This window comes from Chaetodon auriga, chromosome 21, assembly GCF_051107435.1.
Source record: "Chaetodon auriga isolate fChaAug3 chromosome 21, fChaAug3.hap1, whole genome shotgun sequence".
NCBI lineage: Eukaryota > Metazoa > Chordata > Actinopteri > Chaetodontiformes > Chaetodontidae > Chaetodon > Chaetodon auriga.
The window spans coordinates 1,742,817-1,766,500 of record NC_135094.1 but is presented as its reverse complement, the minus strand read 5'-3'; the positions used below and the strand labels follow the sequence as shown (position 1 = coordinate 1,766,500).

The window sequence follows — 23,684 nt, the reverse complement described above, 5'->3', positions numbered from 1 at the left end:
CCTCTGCTGATGGATGGTGTCTCTGTCTTCAAACTTCAAAATATGGACATTGTTTGTCCTCCCTGGTCAGGTGTAGGTGGACTGCTGAGTCTTACCTGCTGTGCTGCACCATGCATTTGTTTAATGGCTGTTTATTTTGGTGCCAAACTAGAAATGATAGTGAAAGGCGGCGCAACTGTCATCTCACTACCGGCCACCAGGTGGTGGTGTTTCACACGCTCTGATGTGCGTTTGTGTGTGTAACTGCTTGTCATGACCTGCTCAAAGGGAGGGTAACATCCTCAAACTGACCCTCCAGTGTGGACGAGAAGCAGCGTCATTCAGTTCACTGTCGTCTAACTCCAGACAGCAGATAGTCCTCAACCTGGAAACTAATCGCAAAGACATCAAGACGCTACGGCCGGTTAGCTCAGCTGGTTAGAGCGTGGTGCTAATAACGCCAAGGTCGCGGGTTCGATCCCCGTACGGGCCAAACATCTGTGAGTGAAGCCTGCTCGCCACCAAATAAACTGTGTTTGTGTTTTTAAAACCTTCACAACACACTTCAACAATCAGCTGACACTCAAGTGATGAGAAGACGTTGAACCAAATAATCACTGGACTCTTGATCTGAACATGAGATACCAACACAAAGCCCACAGGAAGTACGGCAACACGTAATGAACAGTTTAACTGTGATGTGTTTACATGCAGCTGTGAGGACATTTGAAGCACTAAATAATTCTATCTTTGTCAGAAAGCAGTGTGTGTGTGTGTGTGTGTGTGTGTGTGTGTGCGCACGCTTACCCTCAGCCTGTGAGCCACCCTCTGTCTCCCTGTGTGTCTCACTCTGTGGTTCCACTGGTTCCACTGGTGGTCCAGACTGGTTCTCTGCTTCTACAACTGGATCTGACAACAACACAGCACGTTTCATGAACTTTATGATTTCCAGGACTTTTCCAGGACTTTCCAGGACAAAGTCAGAGCTCTTCCAGGACGTGAAATGCTCCTTCTTCCATGTTAACTGACGATGCTTTTGGTTAATCAACTTCTCCGACTTCCTCCGTCTGAAAAGTTCAGATCCTTCATCGAATGTAAAAACTCAGACAGTCCAGTCAGAGTAAAACCACCAAAACCGACTGACCAGCAGTCTTCTCACATCAGCTGTGGTGTGTTCAGGAACAGCAGTATTCTCTACATTTCAGGCCAACGCCAACAATGAAGCATCAGACTCTACATTCAGACAGCTCACACTGTACCTGCTTCCTGTGTGAACTTGGAGCTCGTCAAGTATTGTCCAGACTCCACTGCAGAACAAACAGAAAAACAGTGAACGCATCATCCAGAAACAGACGAAACATATTGAGATGTCAGTGAACACAGCTCACGAAGGCTCACACCGGTGATAACGCTGAATAAAGCTGATATCCAAAGCTGTAAAACAGGTCCAGAGGTGCTTTGATTCTGCTGCTTCAGACTAAACTAGTACCAACATTTCTGTTTGCTTCTGTCAACCTGCAGTACGTAACTGACTGTGCTGAAAGAGATAAATTAGAAGATTCATGTCACAATCTGCCTGTAGGATCAATGAGACTACAGCCAGTGGCTGGTTAGCTTAGCTTAGCATAAAGACTGGGAACAGCTAGCCTAGCGCCAGCAGCTCCAAAGCTAACTGATCAGTGACTGATCTCATCTTTCAACACGATCAAACTACACTGAAGCTGTGAACTCATCCGACGAGCCTATTTCACAAACTAAACCGAACAAATCCAAGATTGAACCCCACACGGACATCTGACTCACCCACACTCTCCTCCGGCAGCGGCTCCTCCACCAGAACTGCAACACACAGAAAACACCATCAGCACCTCAGTGTTTATGTGCGTCTCTGCTGTTAATTCTGCTGTTAATTCTGTCTCTCATCCCTACAGCTGACAGGAGACACGTCAGCCGTCGGTTAATCGTCTCACCTCCAGTTGTGTCGATGGCGTCGGCCTGATCTTCTGAAATAAGAAGAAAAGAGAGCCGTCAGCACAGCAGCGGCCATGTCTGCAGAAAAGTACGAACGTGAATTGAAAGCAGAGGACGGAGAAAAAGATAATGACCGTAAGGATGAGCGCTGTCTCGAGGATCATCTGGAACACACATGACAAACTGTGATGAGCATCTACACACACACACACACACACACATCAGCAGTTTGGTGTCGATCAGCAGAGGAGACGCGAGAATTTGCCTCTTTAAGTCATCTGAAACAGATTCTGACGCTGATGAACGAACCTGATTCCAGAAAAAACACCAATTAATCCAGAATCAATCATCAATGATCAAACTGTGTTCACTGACAGCAGCTTCAGAAGTGTCTCTGAGTCCATGTGTTCATCTCCTTCATCCAGTCATGTGTTCACAAAGTGCTGAACCTCGATCCATCCTCTGTGATCGACTGAGCCTCGTGCAAAGCCTCCGCTCATCATCTTTTTCTGAATTTATGTGAAACACTGAAGCTTCCAGATGAAGAAAACAGGAGCTGAAACAGTTCATGTCTTTTATTTACAGACTTTTGTCTCTTCACCTGCGTGTTTCTCACCTCGTAAAGACGCCACAGGTAAATGAAGTCTTTACTGACCTTTAACATCATCCTCATCATCATTAGACAGAGAAAAGGCTGCGTTTAACTGACCTGGAACAAAGTCATCTTCCACCAACGGAGGGAGAGGGACAGCAGCTGGAGACACCAAAACACACAGGTTAACACACACACACACACACACACACACACACACACACACACTAATGTAATCAGACGGGTGTGACAGGGATAATTAGTCCTGCAGCAGATTAACAGGATGTTTCTGTTACAGAACATCAGGTGATGCAAACAGGGGGAAAGTGAAGCTGTGATGAGGCTGAAGGTGATGAAGATGAGACTCCTTTCAGCCCCGGCCTGGGCGATAAAACTACACTTAGCCAGTAAGAAATATGGCCGACAGACAGTTTGATGAGAACCGCCATGAAAGCACAAAAGGAACACGCCCTGGCTCAGCAACAGCCAATCATGAGCCCTGTGAAGCAGCCAATCATTTAACAGGCGTGCTGTTCCACTACGCTGTCCCGGGCTGCATGCCCCTCTCAAAGTTTTAACGCCCAGCCCGAATTCAACATGCAGGAAGCGTCACACACACGTCCAAACACAGGCGCAGCAGCCTCTACGCCGCACTGCTGCAGGACCAACCTTGGATTTCAGACTCCACATCCTGAGATCTAGAGACTGGATCAGACACAGACAGGTGATACAATGTTACCTTCATGACAACATGCCAGCTGATCACACAGGTGGATCACAGTGAGGGCAGGTAACATTCAGACATCACAGGCAGACTGTTCAGCACTGGTGTAGTGAAGAAAGTGTCTGCTTGTGCACAATGTGGCCAAAAGTATGCGGACACCCGAACGCCTCGTCGTCAGTGTGCTGCTGTAACAGCCTTCTGTTTGCCTTCAGACTTCCCGGCGGATGTTAAACCAGCTGTGGGGATTTGCTCCCAGTCAGACACCAAAAAGCATCAGTGTGATCAGGTCCCACAGCTCCAGCTCATCCCACAGCTGCTGGTCAGCTCAGCGTGTATGCAGGGTGGTCAAGATCTGCCACGGCAAACCAGCACAACCATTTCTTTACAGCATCAACACCTCCCATCATGACCACAGGAAGAAAACGGCTGAGACAAAACTCGAAGATCACACCCAAACCAAGAGTGCGAGCTGGGGCGTCCACACATTTTTGGCCATATAGTGCACAAGCAAATAACCTGAAGCACAAGAAGCAGGAAACAAGCAGCATTCAAACATCTCGGCCGCTCACACAGAAGCATCTAGAACAGCTGCTGCTTCAAGAGCTTCGTCTTCCTCACTCACGTTTCAGACCACATACCTTCATCATCGTGGTGGACAGGTGAGCGGCTGCTCTCTGAAAAGAAAACTGAGTCTGAATTCAAGTATTTTTTATTATTTTACAGAATGAAAGCAAAAAAAGCTCGTCAGGACATCATGATGTACAGTACACTTCACACACACACACACACCTGATGCAGTCTCCTCAGGTGGTGTTCTGGGTGACGTAGCCTCTGCTGGCTCCGCCCCCTGTGGCTCAGCAGCTTGGTGATTGGTTGCTTCACCCACATGCTCGGCGGCGTCTTTGGTTTTGAAGAACGACACAGGTGTGATGTTCAGTTTAGAAACAGCGTCGACTCTTTGAGTATCTTTGAGTTTTAATACGCAGGTTTGTGACTCGGGGCTGCAATGAGTACTGCAATACTAATACTGTAAACTTATCAAGTAACTGACTCCCTTTGCTGTAAAAACGTCACAATTTCAGCATAAAGTGAAGTTTTAGCAGCAGCCGTTGGAGCACACACGGCTGGGTGACTGAGCTGCAGGTGAGCAGCAGACATCACACCTTTCACTGGCAGACTGGTCGCACTGGGCAGCTGCTGGTGTGAAAGTGAAGCAGGGTGGAGCAGTTTGTCTGGGACTCTTTGTTGCTGTAACACAGTTTTTAGTCTCGTCTGGCGCAGACCTGGGATCAGAGTTACAGTCAGCAGAGGTCAGGAGAGGCAGACACGCCCTCAGGTCTGCACTCACAGGTGGGAACGAGGTGAAACACCTGCGGGCTGCTGTTCTCAGGTATCAGGTCAGAGTCAGCTCGTTTGTCTGCGAGACAACAGACAGCAGACCCAGAGGAGTATGGCCACTGTGTGTGTGTGTGTGTGTGTGTGTGTGTGTGTGTGCGTGTGCGTGTGTGTGCGCGCATGCGCTCACCTGGTTTCTCCTCAGGTGAGTCTCCCACAGGTGCTGTCTCTGGCTCTTTCAGCCCTGTTCAGTGGTTAGAAGTGTCACAGATCAGCGTGTTTTTTAATACTGTCTGACTTTCTTCACCAAACATACCAAACTGTTCAAAGCATCCACGTTAAATAACCTTTATTTCTCAAGTATCTGATCCAAGAACAAGTACGGAAGCCTGGAGGGAAGTCCATCAGCCAGTGCTGATGTTAAAACCTTTAAATTTTGACATCTGCCATCGTCCACTTTGTGTTTTACTCATGTTCCAGCTTCACTGTGAGCTTCCTGGTCAATAAAAATGTTCGTTGGCCGACAGAACAGCTGCTCCTGAGGACTGAGGATGGAAACACCGAGGTTCGACATCCAGCTGAGGTGATCACGACGAGTCGGCTGAAAGAAACCCGAACACCAGAAAACACTTCAGGTCTCTGGAGCCATTTTTAGGCTGTGAAACAACCCCAGAAGTCAGAGCGCGCTGAAGTCATTTTTCACTGAAGTGAAGGGCAGAGACGGAGCGCGGTTCAACACGTAATCTGTCATAATCTGACAGCGTCTGAAAGCCATGTGAGCGTTAAACTGGATTTCACCCAGAGGATCAGACAGACGTAAAGGCAGCACGACATGCAGGAAACACTCAGGACTGATGTGGCTTCACAGTCAACCGTGACAGTGCCTGAAAGAAAATTCACAAAAACACTTCCTGTGATATTTTACGAAGGAAAACAAAGGTCAGAGCCACGCAGGCGGCGGCGAGGAGGTCCGGAGTTAAACAACTCTGATAATATTCTGTGGGAAGGAAAGGAGGCGACGAGCAGAGAGGAAGCTGTGGTGGAGGAAGATAGGAGTGAACTGAAGAGGGAGGATGTGATGCTCATCACTCACTCAGTGCGTCTTTAACGGCATTTCAACTCTGAAGAGATTACACGAAGAGCTGCTCCGCGACACGTTAGCCCAGCAGTGACACCAAGAAGGACCACAAACACATCTCCGTTTGAAAACCACCATTTATTTATCAAAGTGGCACATTGAGAGGAAAAGACAGTCGGTGCAATGTACAGCGAGAAGAAAGCATTCGAGCCACAGACGTCAAACTCTGCCTTTGAAAGTGACGCTCTGATGAGGTTTAAAGAAGTCCAAACACATAAAGCTTCTATGCTGACACGCGTCACATGGCAACAAGACAAGTCAAAGCTCTTTAACTACAATCAAAACGGTATTTTTAAGAATTTGAAGTTCAGTTTTTTCTGTCCCTTCAACTTAATTCTGCCTGTTTTGATCTGAGCGTGCAGCTTTCAGGCAGCTTTCATCAAATCGACATTTCCAGACCTCTAACACTGGATTGTGACAGCACAGAGAACCAATCAAACTTCACGAAATGATCTAACACACCGCAAGGGTTTTAACTTCCTTTAAGGTATTCACGTCGACAGAGGCGTCACGAGGGGGTCGACTCCAAAGATTTCAATGTTTTCTTCACCAAACTGAAACTCAGAACTAAAACATTTTCTACAGTTACATCAACTCATCATGCAAACTGAAGGCAGGCGCCCCCTGCAGGCCGACAGCAGGGAGAAATCTGCTTTCAGCAAACAGATCGCCACCTCGCCACCATGTCCCCGCTGACCCGCTGAGCTCGTCTGTACGAGCTGGCTGTCCGGACCGAGATGTGGCGACCTCTAGTGGTCGTACTGATTATGACGGGAGCGAAGGAGGAAGTCAGGTGACGTAGTGTAAAGAGCAAGAAAACCTGTAATGTCGACTTATTTAACTTAGGTGATGTATTTAAGTTACGTAACGTTGGAGTAGTTTGAGTGACTTAGCGCTAACCATGTGACAGTGAAGTGACCCCCCCCCCGTCACTGAAGTATGAGGACGTGTGGGATGTGAGTCAGCAGGATGGTGGCCTGTGAGGGACAGTTAGGTGTGAGTGTGTGGTTGACTGAAGCAGGAAAAACCTCTGCTGTGACGACAGTTTGAGTAATTGACACGTTGTTTTTCACCGTCACAGGGGAGGACACGCCCCCTTTCACCCTGCAGCCAATCAGAGTTCTAGCACCATTTATGACAGAGCAGCTCAGCGCCGTGGCGTCACTTCTTCTTCCCGTCTGCAGCCATCTTCTCCTCCGCCACACTCCTCTCTCTCCTGACCGCTGACACGCTCCCTCTCTCCACCGCCGCCGGAGCTTTGGGCTGCGAGGCGTTCGTCTTCCTCTCCAGAGGCTCTTGTTTCTTCACTTCCGTCTTCACGGTTATGTGTTCCCTCTCTCTCTGCCTCTCCGCCTCCATCTTGTCCTGAGCGGCGTTTTCTCTGGCGAGCCTCAGCTCCCTCTCTCGAGCTGCTTTCTCCTTCTCGGCCCGTTGGCGCTCAGACGTCTCCCTCGCCGCCTTCTCTTTCTCCAGCCTTTCTTTTTCTGCTCTCACCTGTTGGATTCTTTCCTTCTCCCGGGCGATCCTCTCTCTTTCCGTTCGTTCTTTCTCCATCCTCTCCCTCTCCTCCCTCGCTGCCCTCTCCTTTTCTGCTCTTTCCTTCTCTAATCTCTCCTTCTCCTGAGCGATTCTTGCCCTTTCCCTGGCGATGCGCTCCCTCTCCATCTTTTCCCTCTCTTCCTTCTCTCTTGCTGCTCTCTCCATCTGTTCCCTCTCTCTCGCTAGCCTTTCTTTTTCCAGTCTTTCCTTTTCTGCTCTCTCTCTCTCCCTGGCGATCCTTTCTCTTCGTTCTCTCTCTTGCTTTTCTTTTTCTGCTCTTTCTTTGGCCACTCGTTCCTTTTCGGCCCTCTCTCGCTCCATCCTCTCCCTCTCCCTCGCCATTCTCTCTCTTTCCTTAGCGACTCGTTCCCTCTCCACTCTTTCCCTTTCTTTGGCGATGCGTTCCCTCTCCAGCTTTTCTTTTTCTGCTTTCTCTTTGGCAATCCTTTCTTTTTCAAGTCTCTCCTTCTCTAATCGCTCCTTCTCTCTCTCCATCCTCTCCTTCTCTCGGGCTATTCTTTCTCTTTCTTTTGCGATGCGCTCCTTCTCAGCCCTCTCTCTTTCCAGTCTTTCTTTCTCCCGTTGTTCCCTCTCTGCCTTTTCCTTGGCTGCCCTCTCTTGTTCCCTGGCCAGGCGTTCCCTCTCCATCTTTTCCTTCTCCACCCTCTCTCGCTCTCTCTCTTCTCTGGCTGCCTTTTCTTTGGCCAATCTCTCCATCTCTTGTCTCTCTTTTTCTGCCTTCTCTCGAGCCAATCTCTCTTTCTCTGCTTTCTCCTTTGCTTCCCTTGCCATCCTCTCCTTCTCTGCCTTCTCTCTTTCCATCCTCTCCTTCTCCATCCTTTCCTTCTCCATCCTCTCTTTCTCTGCCTTCTCCTTCTCCATCCTCTCTTTCTCTGCCCTCTCCTTCTCCACCTTCTCCTTCTCCATCCTCTCCTTCTCCATCCTCTCTTTCTCTGCCCTCTCCTTCTCTGCCTTCTCCTTCTCCATCCTCTCTTTCTCTGCCCTCTCCTTCTCTGCCTTCTCCTTCTCTGCCTTCTCCTTCTCCATCCTCTCTTTCTCTGCCCTCTCCTTCTCCACCTTCTCCTTCTCCATCCTTTCCTTCTCCATCCTCTCTTTCTCTGCCTTCTCCTTTTCCATCCTCTCTTTCTCTGCCTTCTCCTTCTCCACCCTCTCTGCCTCGCTCCTCCTCTCCTCCCTCAGCTGTTCTTGGGCAGCCTCCAGCGTCTTCATCTTCAGCACCCAGGCGGCCTCCCTCTCCTGCTCCTCTTCAGCGAGGAAGGCCCTGATCTCGGCCACGGCGATGCGAGCGATCCTCTTGGCCTCCATCTTCTCGTGGATCATCCTCAGCTCCTCCCTCAGAGCGGAGCGCAGCGTGGAGCCTCTCACGGGACGGTCTGAGGTTTGGATTGAAGCAGGTGATCGTGGGATATCACGTGAATCGAACATCGACACCGACTTGTTAGCGTGGTAACACTCAGCAACCAGTGAGGTGTTAGAAATGACATCACTGTTAGGGGGCATGACATCATCACGTATCACGTGGTAGTACATAGTTTGATCCGTCACAGCACAGCAACGAGCAAAGTCTTCAAGTGAATTAAGTTGTACAATCAAAAACAAATGTTATTAGAATCTTTCAGGAAACTAAAAAGCCAAATCTGACAGCGTAGCAGTTAGCTAACATCATCCGTTAGTCACGCTTTTTTTCTTTGACCACCTGCCACCTCAAAATACAAAAACACATCTATCTTAACATGGATATTCATCAGATATTTCTAAACACATCACTGTTAAACAAAATCATGCCTTAAAATATAAAGAGAGGCCTTTATTTGAGACGTGCAGGCGGCAGGTTTTAGTACCTCTGGTTGTGTTGTTTGCAGCAGCAGTTTCTCCTGCTGTCGCGTCTACCACAGAGGAGAAGAAACGCCCGTCAGCTCAGATTCATCTCTAACACAGCGTTTAACGGTCAGTGGTGACAAAGAGCTCGAGCTAGACATCACATGAAGGAGCACTTACTGACACGGTAAGCTCACGTTGCCTATTTTTCTTCAGTCGGATGGACATGCCAAAGGGTTAATCGTACAGGAGGTACAAATGAATTCACAGACGATAAGTCACACACAGACCTGCAGAGAGGCACCAGAACTCTACCTTTTGGGAGCTTCATCTCCTGATCAGTGGCCTCGAACGTCTTGTCTTCTAGGACAACAATCAAATCAATTAATACTGAAGCTCAACATGCTTCAAACAAAGGTCAAATCATCACATCGAGCAAAGCAACCAGCAGCCAAGTGAGCTGCAGCTGCAACAGGACGGTCTACAAAACTAATGTCACACATTTATAATGTTCAACCGCAGTGTTTGTAAAAGTCTCGTCTGGCTGACAAATGGTATCTCCCCATCCTGCCCGACCCTGAAGAACAATAAAAACAGATGCAACTGACACACTCATTTACTTTACCTCTTCCATGTCAAACAGGAAGTAGCTAAACGACGGGGATCTCTGTGATGCTAACCCACCTGACGAGTCACTGAGGTACATGGAGTAACTGAACTAGCTAATGTTACCTAGTGCTAAGCTAAAGACTGTAAGTATCAGTGCAAATGGCCGCTCATCACAGTCACTCCAGTCCAATAATGCAAAAACCCAAATGACAACACGACAAACGCACATAAGGTTAAGGACGGTTCATGCGTCACTCCACCATTCAGTCACTCAGGATCAAACAGCCGTGCAGTGACTTTATCTTTACTTTGACTTTTCTTCTTCGCCTCTGTCTTGTCCTCTACACGGTTTGGAAACAGGTGTGTCAGCAGAGCTGGGTATCAGTGGGCGAACGTCGGCACACACACACAGGTTTCATACGATACCTTTTCTCAGCCTGTCCCTCCTGACAGCAGGACCTTTTAACTTCTTCTCATCTGAACAAACAGACAGCAGAGGGGGTTCATGAACGCACCGCCTGTACGTGGAGCTGCCACGTGAAATGAAATGGATCCATTTAAAGAGAAATCAGAAGAAGAAACCTTGAGTTTTTCACGACTCACTCGCTTCAAGGACATGTCAAAATACATCTACACAGTTGTAACGTAAGCTAGGTCACCAGCTAACCAGGGACAAACACGCGTCTCACAGTGGACATGTGGCTTGTGACTCATGACGCTAACAATGGCTGCAGTGTGGTTCAATGTACCAGCATGGAGCCATTGTGCACAGTAAAAGGTCCCGGTCCCGGGACCTGGACCTGGACCTGGACCTGGACCTGCTAAATGAAGTCAATGTGAATGACTTTTCAAAATGTCTATTTAATGATATTTTGGACATTTAGAGAATATGGCTGCACAGCTCAGAAGAAGTACACAACACACCTTGTTCTGTTAAACTGGGTCTCCATTAGCATCCACTGCAAAAGCTACAGCTGCCTCCATGAAGAGGCACAACACAAAGTGCTGCAGGAGGCGAGAGTTTGATTCCCAGCAGGAAACACCTTTGTGTCTGGACAGAAGGCGTACCGGATGTAACTGTTGAGACTGACAGACCACATGAGCTCTGTGTCTTTTCAGCCGTCTGTTATCCTGAGCTGAACACAAATCCAATCAATGAAACTGTAATCGGAGCCGCACTGCAGCAAACTGTCCACCTTTAACTTACACGATAACTGAACACTGTTTGGTCAAAACCACTGAGTGCGTCGGGGTGATTCCAGTACGTACTTCCAGAATATCACTGTGTACTTCAGCACTGATTGTAGTCTAAAACACATACACACATCACATGTCTACGATGTACGAACAGAAAGCACAGGATACTCCATCAGTGTGACTATTAGTGGTTTACAGGCACAAACGTGTGAGTACTGCTAATGTAAGGTCAGTCATATTAATATTACAGAACGTGAGTCAGAACCAGCAGAATATGACAAGGGCAGTCGCATCGTCCATAAACGTCCACATCTGTCATCATCATCATCATCATCATCAGCATCATCGTCTTCAACTCACCAGCATGTTAATATCATCAGCTGCGACCATGGACAGTTAACCACAAGCACAGCAACTTGATTCATTTACCAGAAAACGGACAGTTTAAACGAAACAGGAAGTGCAGCAGAATCTGCCTGCTGATTGGTGGTTGGTGATGCTTTCTCTCAGTCACTCAGTCATAAACCATATTCTCTCAGATCTACACAACACTGAAGTTTAGGACAGCGTTCAGCATCAGCTGGCAGCCGACAGCCTGACGGGCGATGAAATGTGACGATTCACTCTGAAGCGTTTGAGACCATCGATGGCGAACCACGTCATCATGTGATGCAGTCAGTTGGAGAAAAGGGCGGGAATCCATGATTTTCTGCTCCATGCTGCAGATCAGCGTTTATGTCTTGCGTGTGTTGTGTTGGAAGCGCACGCAGAAGTAAAATAAATCAATCAATAAATAAATAATGTTTATACGAAGAGAAATAAAAAAATTTCAACTTGACAAATGGACGGAAGGAAAAACTGATGGATGCTAACATGAGTGTAAGACATACACAACATTTGTTTTTATAAGCAAACGAAGTGAAACCTCGTCTGAGGTCCTAAACCACGTCTTTCAGTGTGCAGGAAATTTTGACTTTTCATGTCATTAAATTAATAACGTGTTAATTTAAAGTGTCAAATGAACCAAAGTCCAATAATTTGACTGCGTTCGTCCACTCAGAGCAGTGTTCACGTCCGTTTAAGACCTGCTGACTTTTTAGGTTTCTAGGTCTTTAAAAGGACTCTAGTCTGTCCAGTTTGGTCCTGCAGTGGAAACCAGACTGTCCTCCATCAGGTCCTCTGCACCTCAACACACACACTCCCATCCTCCTCCAGCTGGACTGGGCTACACCCCAGACTGGTCCTCATTGGTTGGTAGTGGGACCAGGGAGCCTCCCTACTGGCTGTGGCTCTGCTTCCTGTCCTCCTATTGGTTCTGGAGGTCCAGCATGACCCCTTTGACCTCCCCATCATCAGAGGAGGTCCCGCCACCTTCCTCCTGCATCTCAGCTGCTGCCTCCTTCCCCTCCTCCTCTTCCTCTCCCCGGTCTACGGGTGAGGACACTACGTCATAAAGGAAGGTGAAGAAGCCATAGATCCAATCAGAGCCCTCCTCAGCTAAAATATTAAGAACCTCCTCGAGCGACTCGGCATTCGCACTACCGCCGCCATCTTTGGACAAGCCTGACGAAAGAGAGAGGGAGAAGGAAAAGGGAGGGAAGAAGAAAAACAGGAAGGGAGCAGAGGTGGAGATGAAGATGGGGAAGGTAGAAACGAGCGGGGGAGTTTGAAAGGTAGTATAAAGGGGAGGAGGAGGAGGAGGAGGAGGAGGAGGAGTAAACGGAAAAGGAGAATAAGAATGAATGAGAAGGAGAGAGGAAACGATGAGAGACAGAAGGAAAGAAGGAAGGATGTATGGTAGGAAGGAAGGAGGGTGGCACAAAGGAATGCAGAGTAACCGTAACAAAAGAAGGATAAAATAAAGGATGATGTGGGAAAGAGAGAGAAAGTGAGTTAAAGAAGTCGCACATTAACAACAGACAACAATAAGCCTTTACTTCCTGTCTCAGTCTCGTCAGGCCATCTCTGACTTCCTGTCTGCTTCACAATAAGGACCAGAGGCGGCCATCTTTGTTCTGGCTCTCCGCGCCGTTCTTCAGCAGACTTTTCTAAAACACCACATCTGTAATGGACCTTCTGCATTGACTCTGCCCGTCGCGCTGATCCCATCAGCCGCTTTCTGCAAACTGTGCTGATTTTTAACGGATCTAAATGTGTTCAAAGTTATTTTTTAACCTGTGCTGCGTTCAAGAACTCAAGAAAACCCGTTGGTTGTCAGCATTTCCAGAAGGTATTGTTTACTTTGATAGCTTGTTCCTTGGAGTGTTTTACATCTTTAACTGTTTACCAAAGGTTGAGTTTGCTCGGTTTGTACGTGATTCACCTCGAATCAGGAGGACGACGCAGCGTGTGAAGACTTGAGAGTAATGAGAGTTTTGTTTTGGTGTTTTTAGGTCAGTTTTTATAACCCGGTTCAGAGAGGAACAATATTTCATCGATTTATCTGTATTTTAATGGTTGAAATAAACTTAAACATGACTCATCACATGCCGGAAAACAAGCAGGCAGGAGAGGAAATCTGTACCTGAAGATCAAGATAAGCAGTAATTTCTCCTTACAGGCCAAACATTTGGAGTAAAACCTCTTTATGTATACTACACTTACTGTACGGACTACACAGAAACATACTTCCTCTACTACATTACAGGAAGTACATGTTGGTGCAATCCAAGCACACTGTCGTGCATTTCAACTGGTGAATTCACAGGAATTCAGAGAGACTTTAAGAAGGCCAAACAGAAAGTGAAGCGTTGCTGGAGGGTTAGTTTGGGTCTTTACAGTGAGCTGTTTATTCATGGTCGGTGCTGTGGACGGAGGCAAAGCAACAAAGGGTACGCTACATTTAGAGTGCTTTCACCGTTTCACCTTCCTGTCAGGCAGCCTTTTCCAGCAGGGGACTGAAGCCTGAGTCCATCTATGGTCTCCTCAAAGCCACCAGACTCCATTGACAAAAACGGTCATTTTGCCTCACAGAGGTGGAGCTGCTGGTCTGCCTCTGCCTCCAGCGGTTCGTCTGTGTGTGTTATCAGCTAACTTCGGTGTTTTAACACTTTAGTATGGATCCAAACTGACCCGTTAAAGTTAGTACAGGCCTCAACTGGAGCCTTATTCTGTGGTAAGAACTGGACCCGCTGACATGCAGATCTGGTTCGTACCACAGAATAAGGCTCCAGTTTATACGACTGTGAACCACATCAGTCAGGCATCACAGAGGAAACAGGCACAATCACTGAGAGGGAAAATTAAAGAGGACTTGCCGAGCAGAACTTTGGCATCTTCCACGTCAAAGTCTCCGTCTCCGTCTGTGTCGTAGGCCGTCAGTTTCCCTGAAGACGAAGAGGAGGAGAGGAAGGCTGAGTGGCATGGAGCCTTTTAAGATAACAACACAGCTTAATACGTGATTTTGAAGATTCAATTATTTCCTCCAATATTCACTTTCATATTGAGAAATTATGAGATTTTCAGCATTTCTAAGATTATGAGACAAACTGTAAAGACATGTGAAATATGCCCATAAGCCTTTATTATGTTCTATTAAGACTTCTCGTCTGGTCTTTCAGGTGCAGTGACTGGAGACCTGAACGGCCGTGTCCACGTCTGTGTTTTCACCTTCACCTGGTGCAGTCAGGGGCAGACAGACAGACGACATTTGAATAACCAAACTTCAGGCTCGTGTCAGGAAGGAGAACGATGCTGCTTGAACAAACTCTTCATAAGAAGAACAGCAGCAGTGTGTCACAGTGCATGAAGTTCATTCAAAGCAGCGAGGACAGGAAGGATGTGGTGGACGAGGACGTCTTTAACACTAACTCTTCTCAGCTGTCACGCTGTTCACATGACGTCTGCCACCTTCTCCTTTTTTGGACACATCAAACCTACAGAATCACCACAAAATCTCATTTCAGGATCTGAATCTGCTGAAGCTCTCGATGACCGGCTAAACTGTGACAGTGCATTCAAATACACAGAGCCACTGAAGCAGGTAGATTCAGATTAGAGTTACTACACCATCCAGGTTTACGTAGAAATCAAACCGTGTTCACATAAACGGACCATTTTTCAGCCTTACAGCCGTTCTCATACTGAACTTGATGATTTCCCCTTGTGTGAAGTCAGCAGGCTTGATGGCGTTTCTATTCGGCCCGTTGATCTATAAATAGCAGGGAATCTGGTTGGACAGAGGTCTAAATTATATATATCATGTTGACTTCCTCATCCAGAAATCAGAAGTCACACTGGGCTTTCCTTCAGGCTGAAGTTCTGTTCGTCCTCCATCAAGACCTCAGGTGGCTGCCGGCCTCTCCCTGCCTCAGATCAGCCGTGTGACGTCTATCTATAGGTTAGCCTCCACCTCGTCCAAACTCCACCCCCTGTACATGCCTGAACCTCACGGTACGCCTCTACCTCGCTTCAGGACGCACCTGTGCCCTGGTTGTTGCGCTGTGTTGCGTCTTTGTTGTGCTTATTGTGATCTGACGTCCTGCTCATGGGCTCGCTGCAGTGGTCTTGGCTCGGCCTCACTTGTAAAAGCAGTTTTAATCTCAAAGTGACTTCCTGGTTAGAGCTGCTGTTGTGTGGTTGAGGTTATCTGAGCGAGTCAGCCACCTCTCTGCCTGCTGACTGTTTATTTTCTGTTGCCTATTTTAGCTTTCATAAGAAACCACTGAGCACCAGACAAATGCATTTCAGTTTGTTCCTCTCTCTCGTTCTCTTACTCGATCTTCTCCGAGAATAAACTGGAACAAACTGGAAGAGCCATCATCAGACAGACAGTTCGTCTTTGGTCTCTCTTTACTGACCTCCATCTGTACTGCGTCATAAACCTCCAGCACATTTTCTCACCAACATCTTAACTGTGACCTAAACTCTCTTTACCACATCTTATCCACCTGAACTCGTTACACTCTGTGGAGCAGCCTGGTGACACCGATGGCTCTGATGGATGTGCACAGTGTAGTGTGGAAGTGTGGAAATGCGCTTTTGTTAGTGGTGTTTGAATCTTGAGATCGTACCTTGTAAAACTTCAGAAAAGTTCATACGAAACTCCTTAGCTCTGGCTGCATGCAGAGATAACAGCAGAGAAAAAGAAGAGAAGAAGAAGACAGAAGCCATGAGAGATCCCAGCTTTTCAAGGTGAACCTTCACCTCTGGTGCAGACAGAGAGGCCTGAATTAGTACAAAGCAACACAGAGTTACAGGCAAGACACAGAATCACAGAATCAGTGTCAGCGTTTCAAAGGCTGAGGTGAAAAATGAGAGTTACTGCCAAGTCCTGCAGCTCAGCTCGGCAAGTCAGAGAGAAAACGACCAAATAATAAGTAACACTGTTCTCCAGTGTTCAGGCTGAAACAAGGGGGGGTAAAATCACAGAGAGTGGGCCTCATGCATGAATACCGCCCACCTTTTTAACTATCTTATCTTATCTTATCTTAAAGTCTCATTTCAGAGAATCTTTTCTTGCATCCATTCGATAGAAGCAGCAAGAAAGTCCCAAACATGAAGCAGCTTATCAGTGAAATGAGAGATGAAGTTTGAGATCAGAATGTCTCAGAGAGTGTGTGTGTGTGTGTGTGTGTGTGTGTGTGTGTGTGTCTGAGAGGAAGATGTTGTGAAAGCCCTGCATGACTGTCATAACCACATGAAGACCGAGGCAGGTTCCTGTATGAAAACCAACATTTCTGCACCTTTCAGTGCAGTGTGTGTGTGTGTGTGTGTGTGTGCGCGTGTGTGTGTGTGTGTGTGTGCGTGTGTGTGTGTGTGTGTGCGTGTGTGCGTGTGTGCGTGTGTGTTGCTTTGAGCGACCATCTCTGGTGAATGCACTGAGCTTCGTGTGTTTTAACATTTTGGTTTTTAACAAGCAGAAACTTTTTACTGAGACTTGTAAAATAATGAAATCTGTTATTTGGTTTAAGAGTTTTTCTAAGAAAAAAAAAAAAGACATTTGCAGTTTCAAGGTTTCAGTTTTACTTCAAAGCCTCATCAGAAGCAGGAAGAGGAGTAAAGAACAGGTAGTAAACAGCAGGAGGACCAGCTGATGACTCGTTTTTGGGGTCGTTTTACTCTCACGTGTTCTAACTGAGCGGAGCTGTTTGTGGTTCAAAGCACTCAAATGAACATTAGCTTCAACTGTGAGAAGATTTATCTGTTTTAACGACGCTGTTTTTAACGGACTCACTGAATTAAAGGGTCACTTCAGCCAAACCAGACGTGTCGACTGGTGGAAAGACGTCGAGTTTGAGGTTAAAGTTTGTTTTGTGATGAGTTGACGAAGCATTTAAACTCGTCTTCATTTTGTGATATTTGCTTTTTACCAACACACACACGCAGACAAGCTGCTGCGCCTGAATACCTCACGTCTGCCTGGACGATTAACATGGATCCACTAGAGGGAAGATCAGCTGGCAGAAGGTCGTCCTTGAGAACTTCAAATATTGCGTTTTGTAAACATAAAGGTGTTAAGTATCTGTGTCGATGTGAGTCAAAGTAAGTCCTGCAGTCAGCGCTCTCAGACCCACGAACAGACCCCGCTGACCCCTGAGCATGTGCTGAAGGGGGGGTGGACCTTCATTTCTAAAGCCAGCGCGTCCTTCCTGAGCCGTGAAGTGACGCCACATTACACGACGACCAAACTCACCGATCACGCTGTCGTAGTCCACGATGTCGAAGTAGACCACGGCCACAGAGCTCCAGACTCCCAGCAGAGCCAGGACCACAAACCAGGTGAACATGGAGTACTTAGAACCTGCTCCTGCTTCTTCTCCTCCTCCTCCTCCTCCTCCTCCTCTCTCTGTCCTCTTTCCATTCTTGCTGTCCACCGGCGGCGTCTTCCCCTCTGAGGACATGAAAAGGTTCATGTTAAAATGGTGCAGAGTGTCTCGTATGTGTGTAAAAGGCTGTAACCTACAGACAACATCACACATACACACTGACAGGTGTGTGTTACTGTGACAACTACACACTGTGTGTGTGTGTGTGTGTGTGTGTGTGTGTGTGTGTGTGTGTGTGTGTCATTCAGAAGTCACACAGAGGTCAACAGCATGCATACAAGTCAGTAAACGCAACACAAAACTCAAAGATTTTAATGCAAAAGCCAAGAATTAGGCTATGATCCGCTGTGAGACCACTAACACCTCTGGGTGCATTAAGCCATTGTGGGCTGCACTTTTTATGGAAATATTTCATTTTTTTAGGATTTTAGGATTTCTGCATCAACATAATGAGCATTTTGGTTTGTCAGGTGCAAAAACAGATCTCCAGGTTTACTATAGCAACACTGATCTAAAACAAGAGCTGAACACTGAGAAGTCTTCATGTTGAGGAAATCTTCAGCTGCACGTAGAGCAAAACACTCTTCACTCAAATTCAAGACTGACGTGTCTTTGGGAAAGTCGCGACTTTAACCCGAATGAGGCCATTTTTGCACAAAGGTCAGATTTTCCGTATCAGACTTTATTGACACCGATCTGCATCCAAGAGTTTCCCTTCGGGACAGCAAGAATGTGTTCATGAGCCACAAGTGATAAAGCAAACCGACAAATTCAGGCTGAGGAGGAAAAGACAACATGGCAGGAGGCAGAGAGGGCGGGCCGACCCAGGAATAGAGCGAGAGACACAGAGTCAACGTGACCCTGACGGAGAGAGAGAGAGCAGTGAAAGACAGACAGCGCCGGTCCTCCAGCCCCGACATGGCTGCAGCTCAGGACAACAGCTGTCCGCTTTGTTTGACAGTCACGTCCAACTAATGGCCTCAGTGCTAAAGACAGAAAGCAGGGACAGTCTGTCCTGTTATTAGACTCTTGGTTTGGTCCAAAAGTGTCTCTAAAGCACTAAAGCCTGGAATGGTTCAGCCAATAGGGCGGCAGAGTGAGAGGAGCTGTTTCAGAAGTGTTTAGAGGGTCCACATGTAAAAGTCCCACTTAGTTTAGAGCTCCTCAGTTCATCAGAGGACCATGAGACAAGGTCAAAGGATGACCCCCAAGGTCAAAGACAGTACGCGTACATACAGCGTACACAGGGTGGTTCTTCTTACGTGGCTGCTAACGGCTTAGATGAAATCAGGTGAATCTGGATCAACTACGACGGCGAGGTTTCGGTTTTCGAGTTTATCACGGCTCTGATTCGCCTCTGACTGCTTTCTTCTTCCCAACGACGACGGCCAGGACTCGTGGACGCTGAAGTGTTTAGATCCAGTGTGTGTTAAAAGCATGCGACAAAGTGAACAAGGCCAGACCAAACCAGACCAAACCAAACCAATCCAGGCCAGTTAAACCACAACAACCCCACTTTGACATTATCCACAAATATCCAGCAGTGTATCGCTGAGCTCTGCTCCTCATCAACACACCCTCAAACCATGCCAAACCAAACCAAACCATGCCAAACCAAACCAAACCAAACCATGCCAAATCAAGCTCATAAACCTTTCCCACCTGTCTCCTCTTTGACAGGCTGCACTTCCTCCTTCGACTGTGGGACCTCCTCCTCATCAACACCTCCTAATCAAACCAAACCAGGCCACATAAGAACCAAGCCCAAACCAAACCAAACCAGGCCAATTCAGACACCAATCCTACCTGTCTCCTGTACCACAGGCTCCACCTCCTCCTCCTGCATCAGCAGGTCTGCCTCCTCCTCCTCATACACCTCCTCTTCGGCGTATACCTCTTCCTCGGCGTGGACCTCCTCTACAGGAACTGAGGAGGGCGAGGAGTAGGAGGAGGCGCCATAGTGGCCGTAGCGCTGCATTGACTGTCTCAGGTCTCAGCTGACCACAGAAACTGGACCAAGCCAGACCAGATCCAGGCCAGACAGGGACCAGTGAAGACAAACGCTCCGGAGCAGATACACAGAGTGGGCTGCACACTAGACCACCATCAGAACAACTCAGATCTGTTTCAGAGTATGAAGGGATGGAGCTGATGTGGAAAGGAGGAACGACAAATCTGCACCAGAACCAAATCTACTTCAAACTTTTCAAGAAAGAAAAACACACAAAAAAGCAACAATAACAATAAAATAACAAATCAACCAGGTGATGAAAAGAGGCAAAAACAATCGAAAACTCCAGAGAAAAACAGGAAAAGAAACAAAGGAAAAGCAGCGAACCAGAAGAATGACAGAATGAGACTGAGCTGAGCAGGAGGAAGAAAGACTCCTCCTCTTCCTCCTCCTCTTCCTCCCAGCAGCACTACAGTCTACTGGCCATCCAGAACCTGATCCACACTATTATTAGAGCTGACAAACCCCGCGACAGTGTGTGTGTGTGTGTGTGTGTGTGTGTGTGTGTGTGTGTGTGTGTGTGTGTGTGTGTGTGTGAGATGCCAGAGAGGACAGAATAGCCCACAAAATAACCTTGACACTTGTTTGTTTTCTCTCTCACACACACACACACACACACACACACACGTCACCTTAATTAAAGGGACAGCACCTGAAGTTTTCACTGTGCCACAGCAGAAAAGCACCATGTTAGACCTCAGCAGGTCGATGTTTAACACCAGTGAATCATTACCAGGACGTGACCCCGACGCTCTGACGTTCAGCTGATGAGTACTCATGAGTACCGCCGAGTAGTCATTTCTACTTTGTTGTGTCTTGACCTTCGTTTAAATGTCAACTACACACCTTCACAGTTTTGTGAGTGCACAGCTGAGACACTGTCGCAGTGACCAAAGCTGTCAGTTTCAGTTTCACAACGTTCATTATTTTTACAAAACGGCTTGAAGCAGCTTGACGGGAAACTTAAAAACAGACAGAAATAAGGTGAAGCTCTGCCTGATTTGTGCTTTCTTCTGCTCTGTACTGCATGTTGAATATGAATAAATGGGCTCTGTGTTTGCAGCACACACTCCAGCTGTTGTTAATCTGCATTCCCATACTTAATAAACGTGAGTCACTGCGGGAGTGTTACGCATTTCTGTCTCGTAGTCTAACTTTCCCCATTCACACACAGTGCTGGGGTTTAAACCACAGATGTGACTGCAAAGCACGAATGTTCATTTATTTCTGGATGAGTGACACACCCATTGTTAGTGTGAGGCCTAATACAGCCAGGAACACCAGCAGGTCTTTATTGTTCATTCTCATGTACAGTGATTATTGTCATAAGTAGAAAGTTGTGTGAACTTCTGAGGAATCATTATGGAGCAAACACCAATGACAGCAACATCAACTGAGTTGGCGACAAAGCATTTCTCCTAATGCAGTCCAACCCTTTAAATGGGTTTTCCCAACTGTTAACTATGAACGCCATAATTTATTCTTATTAGCAGACAGTACAAATACCACAACACAGCTGTGTGTGTGTGTGTGTGTGTGTGTGTGTGTGTGTGTGATGGATGACTGCAGTGAAGTCTAAATGGTCACTGAACTCAAGACTTCCAAACACACACTGATAATACTAGAAATGTGCTTTTGCTCGGTGCACTAATTAATGATGATGAGATTATGTTATGATTATGGAGTAACCTGGAAGGCTGTGTCAGGCTTATAAATGTGTAAATAAGGTGAGCAAAGCCGGGTTATCCGACTGTGTTGTCGCCTTCATTCCTATAACTGACTAAAGCCAAAGAAACATCAACCATGAACTGCTGTCTTTTAGAAAGTTAATAGCTTGTTAGCTAATGTTAGCCGGCTATCACTTCTGGTAGCTAGGTTAGCTTTGTACACGGCCACTTCAATGCTAACGCTGGACAAACAAGCTAGCAGTCACATGGAGCATCATTTAATTTAAACTCAAACACACACTTAAATTGGACATGTTTAGCCTCCATGTTCTTTATATTCTGATAGCAAGCATAAACGGCTAAACTGGCCCGGTTATCTTGTATCGCGAGAACGTCAGACCAGACTCAATTTAAAATTCTGCCAGTTAAAGATACTCTTGTTCAGTGGCAGAGCTAACACCTGAGAAAACACAAATTAAGATATTTAGAGAAACATATGAAACCCACTTCTCAGTTCGGCGAGGGTAAAATACACTAACTATCTTTACTTTAAGAGAATCTTTAGATTTTCTGCTGGTTAACAGGGCGCACTTCTGCCTGGAGAGCCACGGGAGATCCACCGCTGGAAGCTGTGGTTTCGTGCTGCACTCTGTGTCGGTATGTTAGCCGTATTAAAGAGTGTGTGTCACCGAGTCCTACAGTAGCTTCGGTTTTGCTCTGTCGGACATGCATCTCTGCCGACAGGGAAAACCACTTTAAATTGCAAAACATGAAATGGAAATATGTACAGAGGACAGCGGCGCGTTCAGGGCTGAGACAATCCAGCAAGGAAAGGGAAGGCTACTGACCTTTTTTGGAGTGGCTTTTGGGATTCTTTCTCTGGGCCATTGCTTCGTAACTTCTCCAATGCAGCTGTTGTGTGATGCAGCTATGAGCTAACAAGCTAACTTAGCTGAAATTACTTGAAAAACACGAACGAAGCGCGCGCTGCTGCTTCCTTCACGTCCTCTGCTCTCATTGATGAAGCGACAAGCTCACCGAAAATCACGTCTTCTCTTGGATACCAGCAAAGCCAAAGTCCATAGTAACCGTGATTGGCTTTAAATTCCACCAATAAGAGCCGCCCAACCAGCTCATAGGTGGGACTAAAAGCGCTCTCTCCTGGTGTTGGACCAATCAGATTGCGGTACAGCTTCCCGGTGTCGTCCTTCTCTTTGGAAAGGAGCAAAAACGTGGCAGAAGAGGATGAAGAGTTTTGAACATCTGGGGCGGAGAGCAGACGTGACAAAGGCAGAAAAAATGATGGAACTTTTCATTTCAATGCCTTAAAACATAGATGAATATGAATAACAAAAAAGAAATTAATTAATTAACAATTTTACAAAACATTTTCTGACGTAAACTTTTACTTTACTTCTTTCTCAAGCTCTTCTCCCTTATTGTAAGGATGAAGCCATTATGAAAATCTGTCATCATCCTCATCTCATCATCACCATCATCACTTCTTCTGGCTGATCATCGTCAGCACCTTGTTGTTTGACTGCTGTGAGCTGACGGATGAAGTCAGCAGCTCCCCCTGCAGTATTTGGACATTCAGTGCCTGCTTGGTCTATTGATCCCATAATGGATATATTTAATATTGCATTTATTATTTTCCACCTGTAAAGGTATGAAGTTATATGACAAGCTGTGATGGGAACATTTCTTTGCCTCGCGCATTGCTTTAGCCCACAGAGGGCGCTGCAGCATCACGTTTGACAGACTGGAGCTCATGAAGCGCCACATCCCCGTCAGAGCATCACTCACTCTTAAACTCTACAGGCTGTGGAAAAAAACCAAAACAAAATGCAAATTTACTGTGTTTCTGCACAGGAATAGTGTTAAAAAAAATCATTTTCAAACAAACTAACTAAATAAACTAGAGAGTTCAAACGTGGTGGATGTAGATTTACTTTATTTACTTTATTCATATTAACGTCTCAGCTTTTCCTCTACATGTCAAAGATTGTCAAAAGACCGTCCTGATCTGTATTCAGATCTGTATTCTTCTTCTTCTTCTTCCTTTACATTACATCATTTCCACACTGTGAAACACTGTACATTCAGTCAGGGCAGTTTATAAAACATGTTAAACAACAAACTTTAACACACAAAAACGGACTCAGAACCTGCAGCACAGATCGAGACACCTGAACAAACCATATGACCTTAATTCAAGTCCTTTAATTAAACTTTGCAGTAAACTCTCTGCATCACCATGAACCTTATTCTGAGCAGATTTGGACACGAAACCATGAATCAAACAGGCGCTTTAAA

At 46.6% G+C, this 23,684-nt stretch overlaps 2 protein-coding genes, 1 long non-coding RNA gene and 1 other non-coding gene across 9 annotated transcripts in view; 1 reads left to right on the top strand and 3 right to left on the bottom strand.

The window, feature by feature from the left end:
* The window catches only part of LOC143314459 (aspartyl/asparaginyl beta-hydroxylase-like), a 28,445-nt gene extending 5,996 nt beyond the window's left edge, over positions 1–22,449 (bottom strand). Inside the window, exons 1-14 of one of the 6 annotated variants that reach the window (XM_076721481.1) lie at positions 22,217–22,404; positions 17,558–17,755; positions 15,936–15,980; positions 14,181–14,249; positions 4,792–4,845; positions 4,056–4,166; positions 3,905–3,940; positions 3,212–3,247; positions 2,660–2,704; positions 2,085–2,114; positions 1,950–1,982; positions 1,783–1,818; positions 1,239–1,286; positions 787–888 (exon numbers count right to left, since the gene is read on the bottom strand). In XM_076721481.1, the coding sequence (XP_076577596.1) occupies positions 787–888; positions 1,239–1,286; positions 1,783–1,818; positions 1,950–1,982; positions 2,085–2,114; positions 2,660–2,704; positions 3,212–3,247; positions 3,905–3,940; positions 4,056–4,166; positions 4,792–4,845; positions 14,181–14,249; positions 15,936–15,980; positions 17,558–17,755; positions 22,217–22,256 (883 nt within the window). In that variant the 5' untranslated portion in view covers positions 22,257–22,404. Of the gene's footprint in view, positions 1–786; positions 889–1,238; positions 1,287–1,782; positions 1,819–1,949; positions 1,983–2,084; positions 2,115–2,659; positions 2,705–3,211; positions 3,248–3,904; positions 3,941–4,055; positions 4,167–4,791; positions 4,846–10,568; positions 12,487–14,180; positions 14,250–15,935; positions 15,981–17,557; positions 17,756–22,216 lie in introns of those variants that run through there. The other 5 variants (XM_076721483.1, XM_076721482.1, XM_076721484.1 and 2 more) reach the window with 5 other exon arrangements.
* trnai-aau (transfer RNA isoleucine (anticodon AAU)) lies at positions 399–472 on the top strand. Its single transcript has one exon. It is a non-coding gene; the product is annotated as a tRNA-Ile (tRNA).
* LOC143314460 (uncharacterized) lies at positions 5,806–10,067 on the bottom strand. The gene is made up of 4 exons (XM_076721487.1): positions 10,024–10,067; positions 9,433–9,472; positions 9,141–9,185; positions 5,806–8,672 (listed from the first exon to the last, which is right to left on the bottom strand). Exons 2-4 carry the CDS (start codon positions 9,446–9,448, stop codon positions 6,901–6,903), a joined length of 1,833 nt encoding a protein of 610 aa, XP_076577602.1. The 5' UTR covers positions 9,449–9,472; positions 10,024–10,067; the 3' UTR covers positions 5,806–6,900.
* LOC143314462 (uncharacterized) lies at positions 19,259–19,668 on the bottom strand. Its single transcript, XR_013075800.1, has 2 exons — positions 19,497–19,668; positions 19,259–19,418 (listed from the first exon to the last, which is right to left on the bottom strand). It is a non-coding gene; the product is annotated as an uncharacterized LOC143314462 (long non-coding RNA).
* Positions 22,450–23,684: the final 1,235 nt, after the last annotated feature.